Consider the following 19,428-nt stretch of genomic DNA (forward strand, 5'->3'; position numbering starts at 1 on the left):
GCTTTTGGATGTTGGTAATCTTAAGTACTTCATTTTTCCCGCATTTCTTTAACACGTCACTTTATAAGCTTATTAGCTCATATTCCATACGACTTCAGCCCTATATGTATTAGTTACTGTTTGGGATTTTTTTTCTAAAGTAGAGATTTAACAGACATAATACAAATTAACGATAATCATGGTTGAGAAAGGTTATACATTATTCAGCTTCCCAACTGTGTCAGATGATGCACACAGTTTTTTCTCGAAAATTTATAATTAATGTTTCAAGCTGGATATTAAATACACAATGACGTTTTATGACATGTAAGCCTGCTGTTAAATGAACCAAACACACATACTTTGTCCAAGTGTAGACAAGACAAAACCAGAACAAAGTCATTAGTTCAAGTTTATTACTTTAGAATTCTCTACAAGGAACATTTTACTAAAATCCAACAATAAAAAAAAAAACTGACACAGGGAAGTTTAATACAGGATTTAGTAATTATCTACTTCAGATCTCAATATAAAAATTACGCAGTGAGAAATAAATAAAGAGAACAAATCATAAAAATATAATTTCAAATTCGAACTTGGTATGTAAATATTATTATCTTTAAAGAAAGATAATCAATATTTTATGAAGACGAAGAAGAACAAGAAGTTCACAACTCTCGACTTGTACCCTTTTAGTTAGGCCCGGCATGGCCAGGTGGTTAAGGCACTCGACTCATAACCTGAGGGTCGCGGGTTCGAATCCCCATAACACCAAACATGCTCGTTCTTTCAGCTGTGGGGGCGTCATAATGTAACGGTCAATTCCATTATTCGTTGGTAAAAGAGTAGTCCAAGAGTTGGCGGTGGGTGGTGATAACTAGTTGCCTTCCATCTTGTATTACACTGCTAAATTAGGGACGGCTAGCGCAGATAGCCCTCGTCTAGCTTTGCGCGAAATTCAAAAACAAACAAACAAACCTTGTTCGTTATACCGTTAACTGTAATGTAATGTATGCCCAGCTTCACGACCATAACTTTGGGGGCAGAGGATTTTCTTTCCTAAACATAGCTTTTACTTTACAGATGAGATTGCTACAGTTTGGCTGCTGTCCTACATGCTCTGTTCTGAGAGTTCTCTTCTTTCTTGGAGAACAGTGGAACGCTACGGAACGCTGCTTTGGCTCAACTAATCTAACTATCTGAGGTCATCTCGCTACATAAATGTCCTTCTTCGGAAAGAGTTGTAAATTTCATTCAACCGTATGTCTACCCGCAGTACCAAAGCTCGCATCTGTGGTGACACGTCATTGCCGAGTGAACATATGGAAATCGTTCATGAGAAGTGAGGTTAGTCCTTTGTAAACGTTAACTCAAAAGAATCAAACCCAATTATAGCGCAAATAATAGCTTCTGATTATAACGGTGAAAAATATTTACTATTTAAACCAACATTCGCCAGTCTAACAATGTATTTAAATTTTAGAATTAATAGTTATTACTTATACGAATGAATTTGCAGTTTATTTATTTGTGGCTGAACAAGGAAAACAAACAAAGGTATATGAAAGCAAAAATATGGAAATGTGTTGCGAAATATTTGCATAAGATTTGGAATGTTTGTTTGAATTTCGCGCAAAGCTACACGTGGGATTGACCGTCACATTATAACGCCCCCACGGCTGAAAAGGCGAGCATCTTTGGTGTGAGGAGGAGTCGAACGCCTTAACAACCTGGCCATGCAGGGCCGGTTAGGGTAAACAACGATCAACGACATATAGACGTCTTGCGCAGTTGAGAATGTTCACACTAGTCTCAAAGATATTCGTTCTCAGTGTAAAAACTGTAACTTGTAATAACATAACAGTTACAGTCAGTAATTAAACTCAAATGAAACCTGATAACAATATAGAATATTCCAGATATTTACATTTTAACGCAAAACAGCGTAGTATATTTTCTGTAATTACATCCGTTCTTATTCTATGAAATTAGATATAATAATTACTGAAAAAAGTAATAACATTAATTATCGATTCATTTAATTTCTGTCTGACGACTTTTAGAATCAAAATTATTAAGTGAACATGTAAAACGATTGTTTTTGGATATAGTTTTAAATAACTTATAAAAGAAGTATACTAAAAATAGGTAGTTTACTCAAATAATTACTAAAGTATCTATAAAAATTTGTACTTAAACTCATCACTTTTATACCTCGAACTGCAGAACAATTTTCCTCAGCTATTTAATTGCTATAGGAGTTCAAACGTTTATCACCCTCTCGCAAATACATATATAAAACTTTATCGTTTTGTTAAGATTGAGTTACAAATTAAGATAATATTTTACTGGCTTCTGTGTTTTCTTATTGCAAAGCTATCTGCGGAGCCCACGGCGAGGAATCGACCCCTGATTTTAGCGTTGTAAGTCCGTGGACATACCGCTGTACTAACGGGGAGTCTACTAGCTTTTCTGGCTAGACCTATGCGTAGATCGACTAAGTTATGACGAAATTTATATAATGGGAGTCAATACAAAAATACTGTTGTTCTTCGCTAATACACAACTCATGCAACAAAATTCAAAACACTTGTAAATGTACAATTATCCCTTTTCATTAATCGAATAAAATATCCACGGTCATGGGACATCTTGGTGATTATGAAGTCAAAAAAGAGTTATGGTTTATTGGTTCATTTTTCAATTTGTTTTTATTTCTTTGCGGTAGCAAAAACTTGAACTAATCATATTTACGCAGAAGACGTAACATTAGGACACGTCTTCGAGTGTAAGTCTGCGTTATGTTTAATTTTGACATGTACGAATGGTAATTCAGTGAATGTTTCTAGGCCTAATTAACGGCCCCTGCTAGTACAGCGGTATGTCTCCGGATTTACAACGCTAAAATCAGGAGTTCTATTCTCCTTCGTAGGCTGAGCAGATAGCCCAATGTGGCTTTCTTATAAGAAAAACACAAACACACACTAATTAACTTGTTAGTATTCTCTTTTTAGATACCACATTCTAATTCTTGTTCCCTTGGGACTGTACTGCGATGTATAAGCGTAAGAAACAATATTATTTCTGAAAAATACATTAAAATCAGTTTGTATCACTTAAACAAATAAATTCTCAGTGAATTACTTGTGCTGTAGTCCTATAACGCACGACCAGACCTCACGATATTAAGAAAAATGTGTTTTAAAGCTGGATATTTTAAAACTTAAAACATGCTGTACAACGGAGCTTCAGTTCGCTAACATGACCCAAATTTAAATCAGTGAGTGAAAGATACCCTTGTTTATCTATCAACTAGCAATTCACTAATAAATCAGAATGAGAAATATCAACCCATTAAAGTTTTCTGTTCGCCTTTTATTTTTATTATTTTACAGTATCATGTTTGAACTTTGTATTGATATAAAGTTTTTAGAAGTCTGCGTTCTATATGTTCCACGAGTTATTACATAGCGCTCTGTGATTCGTTTGTGTACTATATTTACGTATGCATAAAATGAATCATTGTTTTCTCTTATGCAAGTAGAGTAGCTAATTGCTTTTAACTCAACGTATGTCTATTACATTCGCAATACACTGAGCAAAATAAGTAACTCCACTTTACCTGATAGCTGTTTATGGTTTTACTTAATGTCTATAATATCACGAACACAATACTAATTTCATAAAAGTATTGTTGATATGGCTTATATTATATATGTGAAAAAGTTGTACATAATTACTGAAATGAAACTAAGGTATAAAATATACTATAAATATATATATATATATATTGTGCAAAATCGAACCTGCACACGAGTTGGTTTTATTTTTTGTGCTGCCATCTATTGGGTCGTGTTTGCTGCAAAAGTGTTTCTCTGCTTCATTAAATAATTTTTGTGGTACCATGTATAATGATTAATTGAAGCAACACAGGAGCAGTGCAATGATGTAATTAATCATAGCTCTTAGCGTTTTATCTAAAATCAGTTATTTGTAAAGACACGTAAATAAAATAAGCTTTAAAAGCCAATTTTACGTCCATGTGCTGTTTTAATTCTAAGAGATTTATCAAGCAAACAAAGAAATAAACTTGTAACCCGAAATTTTACTTTTCTTTTAACATTAGCCACAAATTCTGCAATCAGTTTGTACGGAGTTATTTTTTTAACAAAGAAAATGAAGTTTTCGCTATGATACTAGATATATTTCCTTTCAACAACATTTTGAAAAAACATCGTTATTTTGCTATCAATGAATATACAAAACAAATAATTTAATTATATATTTAATATAATACAAAGATAAAATTATTTTACAAAATATCAGAATATTTTAATCGTTAATAAAATTTAGATAACAAACTGTTAAATAACAGGTCTTTGTGTTAAGTATTTTGTATGAATTCGATATAGTTGAATTATATCTTGTAACAATGATTGTTGACGAAATTGTGTTGAACTACTGTGTTAAATGTTTATGCACACGAATAGAGTAGTAAAATATATATGTATACATATTAAAAATTTTCAGAGAAAGTTATCACTTCACTGAGTTTAATTATGATTTCATTATACGATTTTAGAATATCATCAAAAACTTTCGTTACATTTATGGTACTTTTATTGGCATTTAATAAATATTTAATAGTGAAAGCATAATAGTTATTCTAAAAATAATAGGATTTTAATTATAGAAGGAAAGAAATGTAGCTCTATTGTGTTCCGGAAAATTTGGCTATAAGTTTTATGACACACAGACAATTCCAAATATAATGAATTTCAGAAGACCCAGTAAAAAAATTCGAGGTATCCGTAGTCGAGTAAGATTGAAGAGATTTTTTTTAAGTAAAGTAAAGGTAATAAATGTACGTAGATTGTGTAATATTTATCAAAAAAATGTATCTAAATGTTATAACTGTACAAAAGATATTTTATCACGAATAATTGTAATATTTTTCAAAAGATTGATCTTCATTTGTATAAAGGTTTACAGCTACGGATAAATAAGTGTAAAGTGTTGTTTCCTTCTTCGTTTTTGAGCATTCTATTGTTGATATTTGTTCAAATTTAATGAGGAAGCGGTTGTCTAAACCTTTCTGCAGAGCATAAGTCAGAAACACTTCGATGGCACGTTCTGCTTTTGTTGTAGTTTCAGTTGGTTACTCCTGTCCTCAGTCATCACAATTGTTTTATCTCCTGTTTGACCTCAACTTAATTTTCTGGTTCTCTTTACACCTTGTGAGTTGGAAGATTACGAACCACGTTGATGATCGCTTCGGGATCGAGATCGAAGTCAATAATGTTCAGCTGTTGCAAGTGGGTGACCTCATCATTGGTACCAGTGTCTTCCTCTTCCACCTCTTCTTCTGCTGCATGAATTGACCAGATGAATTCGCAGTGCCAAAAACGGTTCTTTATTGTTTCTTTTCTCACAAAATACCACACAAACTTAAACATTATCGTTATATAATTTTGAACTCTTCCATGTTCTTTCCTGTATCGTACCAGATGAGCATCATTTACATAAAACATTTCCTATAGTAGTGTTTCAGATTATTAATCCAGCATCACGAGGCTAAAGGTGGGACATAATGTTGGGTAGCAGAAATTGGAAAGTGGCAGTTCTAAGATACGTCACTAGAGGATGAGCGATGCAATTTTCGACAAACAGCAGCACCTTCCTCTCTTGACGTGCCGTCAGAGCATCAAGCTTTCAAACCCATCTACTGATAGCCACAATCGTCATTCAAGCCTTCCAACTGAAGTCAAATTCCCTTGAGAGCTTTTTTGCGTTTTTGAAGCAGCGTGGTCTCTGGAACTTACCAATAATGATCTCTGGATAGTTTTTAGTTCCATCTGCGTTTACCATAACCATGAGAGTGACTCTGTACTCGCTATGCTTACCTCCATATCATTTTTTGCCTTTGAAATATAACGCCTTGTTTGGAAGAACTTTCCAGAACAATCCAGCTTCGTCGGCATTGAATACGTCGAAAAGCTTTAGCAGGGCTGTGATCCTTTACTTGTCAACAATAATTGTGTAAAAAAACAAATGCAGCAAAAAAAGGTAGAAAATGTATTTCATTATAAAAGTATTTTTATAACCTAATTTTTGTAAAATTTTCCATTGACTTTTTACGGAACCAGCAAAATTACTTAGATATATACCAAATTCATTATATCCGGTTTCGATGTACACGGACTAGTCTGTACGAGTTAGATCTCCTTGAGATGAAAGATTTCAATGAATTTTGAAATGGAAATAAGCCTTATGAGAATTTCACCAATCTGATGTTATAACAAGGCTAACTTTTACTATATATAAGTAATGACAACGTAAAAATCGTTATGCAGATGCTAGAATAATAACATATGATTCAAATGTCCAACGGTGGCATTTTAGTCTTAATATTCAAAAGAACGTAAAATTAACAGAATAAAGTTAGTAATAGAAAACAAATCCAGAAACCTTATCAATTAAGGAAAGTGGGCTTTTCTTCATCAGGAATAAATGTTATAGAGTGCCTGATAAAGACGAGTGGCATTTTATTTGTATCTGTTGAGGAATATTTAGATTTCTTCTGTTTTGCTGAAGTAGAATTTAGTAAAAAAAAACAGAAATCCTGGAATTTTATTTACAAAAGTATTTTCGTACATAATTATCTTGTGCATGTAGCTGTCATTAGCAAAGATACTGCAATTAGGTGCGGCCGAAGGGTGAAAGCGAAATAGTTGACAAACTCAAGTAAATCAAAAAAATGATAAAAAGATTTCAGAATCCCTTAAAAACCCTTGAAAGTTTCACGTTTAAGTTGGGAAATATCCCTTATGGACAGACTAGGATACAAATTCAAGACACTTTGTAGTATAGATTCACAAGTTACATAGTTTTAATACTGTGTATCCAAATGTGTAAAACAATATCTTAAGTGTGTTCCAAACTTTTAGAATGGCATGGCATAAACTCACATTCATCAAAGAAGTCGTACTTACGGATTTTCAGATATTTTTCCTACTACTTTTCGATAGAAAAGTGATTAAAACAGTTTTTGATTTATTATTCAAATGGATGAAAAATATAATTTTAATTGAGGTATGAGATCTTTTATTCTCTTGTGATCAATTTCACAAGTGTTAGTGTTTTGTCAACGTTTTACTTTATAAACTACGTTACTTTGAGTTAAGCTTTTAGTTTATATTTTGTCTCTGTAATTAAACATTAATTATTTCAAACCTGTCGACTTCCATAACTTATTTGCTGATTTACATTATTTTGTTTGTTTGCTGAATTTCGCGCAAAGCTACTTTATAGGTATGTGTGTGTTTTATTATAGTAAAGCCACATCAGACTATCTGCTGAGTCCACCAAGGGGAATCGAACACCTGGTTTTAGCGTTGTAAGTCCGTAGACTTACCGCTGTACTAGCGTTGGATACTTTAAATGTAACTGACCAGAGGGAATGTCAACTCTTACGCTATTATTATCGAATAATAGAATTTACTAAAACATTATTATGTCCCGTAATTGAAAAGGCCAGCACGTTAGATTACAGCATGCGAAGAAGTTTTGCATGTGGCGTCACTGATCACGTGATTTCAATGCTGACGCCATATTGGTAGGTATCATCACCAGGCAGCGCAGTTCACATTGTGAACTGTTACCGCGTGGTGTAAATGTTGTCATTGGTCATATCAGATCGATCTTCAATATGAATGGACCTATATGTTTATCTGATTATTCAAAAGGATTGAGTCATAATCATCAGGATCGTTATAGTGACATCAGTTTGAAATGTTTTGTGTTTCATGTTATGTTAATTACCATTGTACGGTACTTCAGTTTACTGCACAGACTGCTCTTGTTGAATATTTAAATATTAAGTGATAAATGTGGAAATTGTAATCTTTTGTGACCTGGCTGAGTATGACAATTGTACTTTTATGAGTATAAATAAATACATATGATATATTGTAATATTTATTTTTATTTTTGTATACAGGTTTAAAGTTTTCCTTTTCACTTGAAAAAATAAAAGTCAAATACCTCCAAACATTTACTTGGCACAAACATAACTAGTGAAGGCACAACATATTACCGGGACATAAAACTTAATTTACTAATCTTTAGGGATAACAGAAGAACACATATTCATCAAAGCACATGAAATATGCACAATTTTATCAAGATTATTTATGTTGTCAACATCAACACCATGTACAGCAGTAAATGGAATAATTTATTCCAACATTGTGTATTTTTGTCTGGTAACACCTATGACGCGTTCTATATGTATTCTAACTGATGCTATTTGTCTAGTTTTTTCAATATCCACAGCATACAGTTGCTTTTTACCTTTTGTAAATGCTGGAATTTCCATTTTAGCGCCATAGTAGCCAAATGTATCTTTTAGATCAAACCCTCTGTCGGCCAATATTGTGTCACCTGGATGGATGTTGTTAAGAAACCCAGAATCTTCTGTTATGAATTTGTCACTTGCTCTGCCTCCATAGCCTTTGGATATAAAACTTATTGCTCCTTGTGGTGAAATACCAATCAAATATTTTGCTGTATTATGTGACTTGTAATCGGAATATGTCTGAGCTCTTGCTTTAAAATCAGAGGGTCTCTCAATACAAATTTCAAAACAATCAATGATACATGCACACTTTGGAAATGTTATCTGGAAACAGGTGGGGAGAGTTTTACGAAGATCACCATCTGGCCAGAAAATGATTGCTGGAACTAAACGAGCATACATCACATCAATAACTGTCTGAAACAACCTGGATATTGTTGCAGAATGCACACCGTACAGAAAACCTAAGTATTGCATATTCATGTTGAATCTCAATCTGAACAGTGTGATTAGTATTTGTTGAAACACACTCAGAGATTCCATTGGCCTTAATACAGTACTCAGGATATTATACAAACACATCAGAGTTGTATATGAGTTTAGACCTGTAAGAACATTTACGTTTTTGTCATCTTTTTCTAAAGATATGTGATCAAAGAAATACTGACAAGTTTTTCACGGAGAGCAATATTTTCAGTTCTCAATTACTGACACTCTGTCTGTAAAGCTTTAATATCAGTCATACTAAGATCAGTCTGTACGGAGATCTCTCTGGCTATGTCTGGAATTTGAGGCCCACCTTTCTGTTCATCAGCAGTTTCCACACAGTACTCAGCAGAAGCAGACATGAACAGCAGGGACTGGTCAGTTTCACTCTGGGACACCACTGAAACAAAATGAAAACTACTCTTTTCATACATATAAATTGAAAAATACACAAGTACCAGTATATTATAATATATGTAAATAACTTGCAGTCTGAATTTTTTTTATTTAAATAAAAGTGAATCATTAACAGTTATTGATTAAACAAGAAGACTGTAATCTAAGAGGCAAGAGCAACCGAGTTGTTTATGTATCGTTCTTTTAAATGAAAAGTAACTTTTATACAATACACAGTCGTGATGCATGTTAAGCTAAAGTATAATACAGGGATAGAATTTTATAATCGCGTTTTGTGACCTGTCATGAACTATTTTGTTTATGACTGTTTATGCAGCCCCTTTTTCCCCTTCTTTATAAAAGTAAAATAATATAATATTATATTTGTACAGCCTCAACACAACTATAGAACGATTGTATTTCGTTTCTGGTTTCAGAGCCCTCCTATATTTGTAATCCAAACTATATATTTATTATCTCCTGCAGAAATAGTGGTTACTTACTCAGAATGAAATGATCGCTGCAGACACGACTCGCGCTGGTGGGCTGCCAACCATCTCGCTTTACTGCAGCGATCCATCGAAATCTACGCTCAGGATCCGTCGGAAAACGGTGAAAGCTCTTTCCTGGATCTTGGTCTTGTCTGTTCTGACAACCAACAGCTACGCATGTAATCACCATTGTCAAAATAATTCAGAACTGTTATGAGAAACGAACTGCTAACCAGCTAACTCAGACGCACTGATGCGGCGTCTAACCTACTATCATGGCGGCATAAGTTTATATCACGTGATTGCGTGATGTAACTGCAACTCGTCTATAGATTGTGAGTCGAGCGCTCTAACTTTCCTACATAATAATTCTATTATTTTTAATTTTCATATAAATCTATATCATTTCAAGTTTCGGGCCCGGCATGGCCAGGTTGGTTAAGGCGTTCAACTCGCAATCTGAGGGTCGCTGGTTCGCATCCCGGTCGCGCCAAACATGCTCGCCCTTTCAGCCGTGGGGGCGTTATAATGTGACGGTCAATCCCACTATTCGTTGGTAAAAGAGTAGCCCAAGGGTTGGCGGTGGGTGGTGATGACTAGCTGCCTTCCCTCTAGTCTTACACTGCTAAATTAGGGACGGTTAGCACAGATAGCCCTCGAGTAGCTTTGTGCGAAATTCAAAAACAAACAAACCCTTGAGCAAAATTTAAAAAAAAAATCTCAAGTTTTGTGTTTGAGATTTTACTTAGTTTCTTAGTTTATAAATGCTTTAATTAACATATATCTTATAACTGTATTTATTAGTTCAACATATAATTGACAGTTTATTTGATTCCTGTTTTTTTTTCTCAATTTATATTTGTCTATGAAATATAAGTTATTATATATAATATGTTTGTGAAAATTTACAACTTTTACCCTGTAAACATTTGGAATTTTATGTATTTTGAAAAGTTAGTTTTAAATAAGTGTTTTATTTATTAACTTATAAAAAATACTTTCTATAAATTTACTTTTCTCTTTTAAGAAGTTCACGGAAACAAAGTTTTTCTTGTTTATGTCAAAAATATTGAGATTTCATTATATTATCACACGTATTTCCTTTATCTTTCTACAACTAAAACTTCATTTTGGGTGGTTGAAACGTGGAAAAGGAATTTCTGGAATTCGAAAGATCCCGGATGTAATATTATTCTAATCGCTTCTCACAAGATGGCGCTCCTTGAGATGTGTACTTGACGGAAAGAAAGTGTTATAATTAACGTTGGTAGAGGTTGGATGTTGTACATTGTGATCCAAGTACAAATTGTTTACAGTAGTAGTAGTAGTTGTAATAGAACATAGGTGATTGTTGCGAAGGTAATTTTATTATTAACAACTAAACGTTAAAATTTGTATAATCCATGAAGTTAAACATCTGTATCGCTTTACTCAGTACTGTATGTGTATCTTTTAAGTTGCAACTAGTGATAAGTAAGTTGTGTAAAATGTAATTTGGTATTTAACTATAATTAATAACAATATAAACTACTAAAGTATAAGTTTAACTACAGTTTGAGAACGTTATATAGAGTTCGGGAGGAAACCTCAGCATTATTTAAATGTTATATGATGTATTTAATCTGTTCTGAAAAAATTAGTCAGCCCCAGTTGTGTCTTACACAATTTACATGATTAAATAGGAATTACAAATCACATGCAAGTTTTTATAAATCTAATGTCAATGTGCAATATTTCAATTTCCACAACTGGTGGGTTTTTAATTTGGCACAAGATATTTCCAAAATAATTTAGCAAAACATACATATATACCATTTGATAATATGTCTTTGGCTCACTTTTCTTTGATGTTAATTTCCCCCCTTTTTATAAGTAGTTATAGAAATAGAGTATTTATTAAAATGTTGTTTACATATGATTTGCTAACTTTGACTGAAGTGTTTGAGTAATAAATTAAAGATCTCTGTCAACTATCTGGAAAATCTCTTCAGTATGTTGCTTAAATTTCAGAGGATATAATGTTTTACAAAAGTTTGACAGTAACGATGTAGTTAATTTTTGATGGTGCATCAGTTTTTAATCCATTATACTATCTAAAGGTTAAATAAAGCTATATTGTTTTTAAGTATTACAACTCAACTAACATCTACTAATATCTTACTCTTCTTATCACAAATTCTTTAAGACTCGCCAGTTCGTACAAGAAGGTTGCTAGTTAAGAATAAACATAGACCAGTGATGTGTTTTGAATGTAGAGAATTTGGCATTTACAAGACAAGTCACAGGCATTGACTTACATGGAAACCAAGATTTTTCTGACTTAGCTGGCAAAAGTAGGTGACTTACTTTAATCCCTTGGGAAACTGAGGGATGATTAGCTCTGATAGGATTTTCTAAAAATCGAATTGGGAAGATATTTAACCTAGTGAGGAAAATTCATAACAGCCATCAGGTCACTAGTTGCAGTTGCTATACATTTTAATCATAAAATTAGAATAATGATATACTAAAATTTGTTTAGTAGTCTAGTTTAATTAAATAGGAATGAAAGTTGTGGGTAAAAATCAAACCAGATGAAAATTAAAATGTAAAAAAGAAGAGAGAAATTGAAGTTGATATCTGTAATTAATCATAATTAATTACACTCCATATTTTTGTTTACTAGTTTCTCCAGCTCTACATATTAAATGCTGGAAACTTACTTGAAATGATAGAGTTAATTACTTTTGTATAAAGTAGAAGCCATTGTGCAAGTTGAGTGAAATACAAAGAATATATATATTTAAATCCATCTCCTTAAAAGGATCTTGGTAAAAATGCTTCAGTTGACTTCCCTTTAGTCTTAGTTCTAAATTTTGGATGGCTAGTGCATGTAGCCCTCATGTAGCTTTGTGTGAAATTCAAAACAAATATTTTTTTTATGGCCAATATTTTATTTACAATTCAACATGTTGAAAAGAATTATCAAATATTACTTTTTCAAATGCATTATTAAAGATAAAAGATTCAGACAGTAAAGGGACCATTTGCTCCTTCAAAGCTGCCCTACACACCCACCACATAAAAATATATTAAATTAAATTGTCTTTACTTCTCATGAAATGATTGATTCTCTTCTTAATCTCTTGCAAAATGTTAGCTTCCACTGCTGTTGGTGATAGTTTATTCCAGAAACTAATCATTCTGTATGAAAATGTAGTATTAATTGGAACCTATCATGTTTTTTTTTTCTTAAACTTTTGTCCTCCTCTCTTGTTGTCTTTATAATTTACCATTTTGCTTGTAAGTAGTATATCTGCAAATGTATCTTGAAATTTTGTTAGTTTTACTACTAACAACAGAGTAGTTAGCCATCCCTTGATGGCTTGAGTGGCTTCTCTACCAATATGTCAAGATTCATTTTTTTCCAAGAAAACTTTAAGTAGGTTTCCATTTATGTTACTAATGCAATAAATTGTAATGTTCCATATGTTTTGTCATTGCATGTATTATAATTAAAGATCGTTTATCAATTAGTTGTTCAAAATGCTGATTGTTCCAACTCGTCCTGTAGTATATCAACATCCTTGTTCCTCAATACAACTATAAAAACTCAGGTGTTTCTGATGTGTATCTTTCTAAATGTTTATCTTATTTTAATAGTTATAAGCTGTGACATTTCACATGATCTGTATGACTTCTGCACAGAATTCTGATTCACCAAAATGGTTTTAAATGTTGTTTTCACGGAGTGGAACTTGTTCATACACGAACACGTATACCACCAAAACAGCATGTGTGCTACCGACAGTTTTGAATGAATTGAGCTAGAATTTATTCCTTTGACAATATGAAAATAGCTTAATAAATTGCCTCTACATTAATGTTTTTAATCACATTTGTCATGCCATGCCACTGCAAGTAATTTCTGAACTAACTAGACTTTTCAACGTCACTATGTAATATTCATGTATACATGTATGTATTACATTATCACAGTAGCAGTGGGCTTATTTATAATATCTAACTTCAATAAAAGTACTTGCTTGTTGAAACCTTTATCATATTCAATGTATATTATTTTAATTAGAAATAATAAATTGCCACAGTGATCATTGAATTTGTATTAGCTTTGAAACAATATTCTTGCTAAAGTGTAATTGCAATATAGAACTTTAGTTTCTACAACCCTTTTTGTATATTAATTGTTATACTTGCACTGGTGAAGGTAGGTTTGGGAAGAATAATCACACCAGTTTCATATGCAGAATAGTACAGGTCAGAGATTAGATGTAGTATTGAAGGACAACAAAATTACCTGTTGGTGCATTGAAGCTATCCTTTCAATTAAATTAATATAAGCCAGATTTGAAACAAGAAAATCAATCAGATCATATAAAAAGGCCTCTTAGATTTGTGACAGGCCAATAAAGAGTGGACAGGAAGTGGCTGAGAATTTGTGAAATATATAATAAAAAAGAAATAACTGATGTTAATTCATTGAAGGGAAATTTTTCTTCATGAATATGTTAAAAATTTTAAGGAATGTTGCTTGTTATCTAGATGACGAAATGATTATGGTCTTAGCGTACCTTCATTTTCAAGAAGATTTTGTATAATTTGCTACAATGAAAATTATCTAAGAAAACCACATCAGTAAGAGATTGGAAATGGCTAGTGAACTGGATTATAGAAATACTAGAATGGTTGGATGAGGGAACACAAAAGTTTATATTTAATAGAGTACAGCTTGTCAGGACCCTTGTTACTAATGGAGTGCTCCAGGTGATAGTGTATATGCTTTTGCTTTTTTAGGTTAATAATAATAAAGAGGGTATAATTAGTAAAGCTTGTTTAATAGATTAAACTCTGGTGTATGTATATTTGAAATGTTGATCTACTATAGAATGGCTTTGATCATTTAGTAAGGTTGACAAGTATTCTACAAATGACCATTATTTTATATTATGTGCAAGGTAATGCATTTGGATTATCATAATTTGGATTACATATTTAATACAGATGGGAACTCTTTCAGTTGCATAACTGAAGAAAGGAAACTTGACGTAGTGGTAGATAAGAAACACACATCATGAAGGAAGTACACTAATATAACTTAAAAATACATAGATTACCAATAGTTATCAAATATTGTCATTATGAGCCTCCTTAAGGCAAGAAGGATAAAACAGTTGCATCTACCCACAGTTTATGACTTAAATTATCTGGAAAAAATTACTCGGCGTAAGTTATACTTGTCATGGTTGTTTGGAGATGCCACATAGCAAAGTAAACAAAAGTTATTTGCACTATTTTTCATTTGTTTTTTATTTTGACTGTCTTTCAGCACTTTGTTTTTAATCACCACACTTTTCTTTAAAACAAAACCAGCCTCCTCTTGTGCATTCCTTGCCTCATTCCTGTTTCATAATGGTTTGAGAACCACTGCTCTTTATGAAACCTTGTGAAGCCTCACTTCAATTACAGTGTACAGCCTTGACCTCATTTTCTAAATAATGTTAACTTGATGGAAAGGGTCAAGAGCAGGGCTTCTAGGGTGATTATTGGAATGGAAGGGTTATTTTATGGAGATAGAATCTTTTATCTTCAATTTATAATAGGTAATAAAGAATAGATGTTATTGTAATTTAAATAATCATCTTGGTAATCGATGTAATAAAAGCCACTAGTTAATTTTTGTTGTATTGTGAAAACAAAAAGACACAGGTTTAAGTTTTGGAAAAAGAAAGATTCTTCTTAACAGTTTTCATTTCTAACAAGATGATTCACTGATGAAATAAGTTAAAATTGGCAATAGTAAAGGCCTGCACTTTACAAGAGTTTAAGATGGGAATCTTTAATTTCCTGAGAAACAACTGATTAAACTTTGAATTTTCTAAAGAGTGAATCTTCCTGTGATAATGATAGTAAATATTAAAATAGCATTTTCTATTATAAAGTTATGTCTCTGAAAAAGGGTAAACAGAAACCAAACAAGGTGTAAATACACAGAGGCATTGCTAGGTGTTGGCACACAGACCCCATATCCCAGTTGTATTTGACAGTGCTCTAAATCCTCCGTATGTAATGAAACCTTTAAAAGTCCATGTTGTTTTTTAACCAGGTAAATTACCAAGTCTTTAATGCTACGAAACTGAGTTTTTACTTCAAATATTTTTTTTACTTAAAATTTGTACAATGAAGAACTACTGAACACTTTCAACAGAAAAAGCACTGAAAGTAAGCATACTGATTTTTACAAGTCAATATGCATGACTCAGAAATCTGAGTTGTATTCTTAAGAGCAAAAATAGAGTAAAAACTGGAATTTATGGTATTGGAAATGTGGTTGCTTAGTGTAGCTAAAGCAGCTATTCAGTAAAGATAGTCGCATATGTGTAGTCGAAACTCGCCTGTTTCTACTTCACAAAAAATGTTTCAATTCAATCTTATATATAAATTACAATTGAAAAAGAGTAGAGTTTTGAAGTTTTTATAATACTTTCTTTGTGTGTGATACACGTGTTTATTGTTAGAAGCCCAATATTTATTTTTTATTCAATATTTTATGTCGCATAAAGTTGTGGTTATAGCATTAAGATATCTCTAGTCCAGGTGGCTTCATGTTTTCTGTATGCCTTCAAGAAATAGATTTGTTTACAGCTAACACAACAATAAACTGCTTTATGTTTTTCACAGTTCAGTAATGAAAACCATCTGTATCTAGCTTTTTGCTTTGCTCTTGTACTTTTTTGTATTTGTTTTTTTACTTTATGAACCTAAGAGGAGCATTAATTAAATATTAGAACTGTTTTTACAGTTCACACAAGTTTTTATTCATACCGTGTAGTGAAATTTTGTTTACTTGATTTTCATTTTACTAGGTTTACCTGTCATCATCAGGTGGGATACTGGAATTGAAGCTAATAAAAATCATTATAAAAAGGAATCATGTCAGAATCTCTAACATTAGTAATCTACAAATATGTCTAATGAATTTGAAATAATAAAGTATTTTATCAATGAACTATGAAACTTAGGTATACTAAATAAAACTTAAATATTGAAGATTGTTCTACATAAGAAAAGGTAATGATTAAAATAGATATAAATGAACACCTTTGTTAAGAATAGGGCTATGTTTTTATCTTTAATCAGGCTTAATGTGTTTTTGTCTATTAAAATTGTCAGCAAAAAAGACCTAAGAATAGAAGAATGATTTTTTTTTTTCCCAGATGTGAGACATTATTTTGTCATATACATGTACATTTTGTTTGAAATAAGACCCCCGGTGTGGATTCCTGTATGTGGTGAGAGGACCTCCCAGGGAAGGTTCTGTTCTATCTGGTTACCTTCTCTGGGATCTAAACATCCACCCACGTGTTTGCCGTGCGTGGCGACCCGTGAAGGGGAGGAGAGGATCCTGGTGGTTGAGGGGTCCAACCCTAACACACCACTTTGGCCTCGAATTCCTGTAGACGGGCGGCCTTTGGGTGGCCTCCCTTGGGTCAGTCGTCTGATCCACTTGGGCTAGAGTCAACCAAGTACCAGTGTTGGAAATTCTCAACGGGTGTTGCGGACATTGTGCCTGATGCTGGTGTTTGGGTATAGTGCTCACGAAACCCTGGCGTTGCTGCATTGTCCTTGCGTGACTTTGTAGTGTGTCCCCTTGTAGGGCTCCATGGTGGGTGGGGTCAGTGGGTACCGAAATTTTTTTCTTTTTTCCTATGGATCCTCTAAAAAATTTAAATAAAATTGTAAAAAAACAGTCAATGGGTAAGCGACCACGTCTTGAATACTCAGAACAGCAATCTTCAACATCAGTAACACACGTACCTCATTTTCTTATATTACATTCTCTTTCGGAAAGCCTTTAGGGCAAATGTCCCCTTTTTTTATTCAAAAGGGACTAGAGGGACTTGCTGGCTCTCCAAAATCAGTAAAGAAACTTCGATCTGGTGACATATTGGTTGAAACATCCACATCCCAACACAGTGAACTCCTTTGAATTCAAAGGCAATTGGGAATATACCTATTGAGGTTACACCCCATGCTACCTTGAATTATTCACGAGGAGTTATTGTTGAAAGGGATTTGAAGAACGATCCCGAGTCAGAGATTCTCGCTGGTCTCTCCACTCAAGGAGTCCCTGCAGTTAGGCGCATCTCCACTCGCAAAGATGGAGTTACACTGCCAACAAATACCCTCATTTTAACATTTACTTCACCACGTGCACCTGCCACCATCAAGGCAGGTTATCTCATTTGCAGGGTTCGGCCATACATACCAAACCCTCTTCGATGTTTCCAATGTCAGAGATTCAGCCACTCAAAGACATCTTGTCGTGGTTCCCTGACACGTGCTCGTTGTGGAGGCAAGGACCCCGATGCCTATGACTGTGACATGAACCCACATTGCATAAACTGCAATGGTTCTCACCCCTCTTACTTTCATTCTTGCCCAAAATGGTTGGAGGAAAAAAGAGGTGCAGCTTTTGAAAACGACACATAACATTAGTTATCCTGAGGCTCGGAAATTGCTGTCCACAACTCCATCTCGACATATGCTGCTGCACTTCATTCCACAACTACAGTGGGAGTGCAGACAGATCTCTCTGTGCCTCCAAGAGAATCGTTTTCAAAACAAATGAAAAGCCTTTTGACCTCCGTGGTTAAAAAGGTTGATGAATCGACTTCCACACCCATCTCTGTGCCTCCCATACCTTCCAACAAACCTCAAGATCCACGTCCTTCAGTTTCAAATACAGGCATTTCTTCCGATACATCTTTTTCTCCCACCACAAGAGACAAAACAATTATTCGTTCGCGTCTTCAGTCACTGGATTCCCCTTCCAATAACAAAAACCTGCCCACCCGACCCAGAGCAGGATCCATGGAGGTTGATAGACCTCCTCCAACTAAAGACAGTAAAGAAAAAAGACGTGGTCGTAAACCGAAGGGTTCTCCAGCCACTTCACCTACCTGTTTTAAAAAATGGCCACCTTGATACAATGGAACTGTCGAGGTTTACGTTCTAATCTGGATGATATCAAAACGCTGATTGCTTCCTACCATCCTGTTTGTCTTTCTTTACAAGAAAGACTTCTCAAAACTGCTGATACTGTCTCCATTCGGCAGTTTTCTCTGTACAGAAATGACAGGTTGTGTGATGGTCGAGTACATGGAGGGGTGGCACTGTTGGTTGATCAACACGTGCCCACCCTGTCTTCGTCACTCAACACACCCTTGGAGGCTGTAGCCATCCGTGTTTCCTTGGGTCATACCATCACTGTTTGTTCTCTGTACCTGTCCCCTGGAGTGACATATGATCAATCAGATCTTGATGCTCTCGTTGAACAATTGCCATCTCCATTTCTAATCCAAGGGGATTTTAATGGACATCATCCCCTCTGGGGAAGTGCTATTATTGATGGGAGGGGCGGATCTGTAGAGAGATGCTCTCTGATCACAATCTTTCTCTTTTCAATACTGGTTCCTCCACTTACTTTCATGCACCTAGTCAGTCCTTTACCGCTATTGATCTCTCAGTTTGCTCCCCTTCATTATTCTCCCATTTTTTCATGGAGGGTTCACAGTAATCCACTAGGCAGTGATCATTTTCCGATCCTTTTGAAAGAGACTGGCCATGGTCGATGCCACCCTACCCGCGTGCCCAGGTGGAAGCTGGATCAGGCAGACTGGTCCACTTTCACTGCTCTCGCAGAACTTGATCCTGCCATTG

At 34.0% G+C, this 19,428-nt stretch overlaps 2 protein-coding genes across 2 annotated transcripts in view; one reads left to right on the top strand and one right to left on the bottom strand.

Annotated features, from left to right (window-relative positions):
* Positions 1–7,984: 7,984 nt before the first annotated feature.
* Positions 7,985–9,977, bottom strand: LOC143256005 (uncharacterized). The gene is made up of 2 exons (XM_076512577.1): positions 9,721–9,977; positions 7,985–9,221 (listed from the first exon to the last, which is right to left on the bottom strand). Exon 2 carries the CDS (start codon positions 8,915–8,917, stop codon positions 8,216–8,218), a length of 702 nt encoding a protein of 233 aa, XP_076368692.1. The 5' UTR covers positions 8,918–9,221; positions 9,721–9,977; the 3' UTR covers positions 7,985–8,215.
* A 947-nt stretch (positions 9,978–10,924) lies between these two features.
* The window catches only part of LOC143228007 (serine/threonine-protein kinase PAK 4-like), a 38,254-nt gene continuing 29,750 nt past the window's right edge, over positions 10,925–19,428 (top strand). Inside the window, 2 exon segments of the mRNA XM_076459357.1 lie at positions 10,925–11,067; positions 11,894–12,041. The gene's annotated coding sequence lies outside the window, so the exon portion shown is untranslated.

The sequence above is a fragment of the Tachypleus tridentatus genome, chromosome 1 (genome assembly GCF_004210375.1).
Source record: "Tachypleus tridentatus isolate NWPU-2018 chromosome 1, ASM421037v1, whole genome shotgun sequence".
Classification (NCBI taxonomy): domain Eukaryota; kingdom Metazoa; phylum Arthropoda; class Merostomata; order Xiphosura; family Limulidae; genus Tachypleus; species Tachypleus tridentatus.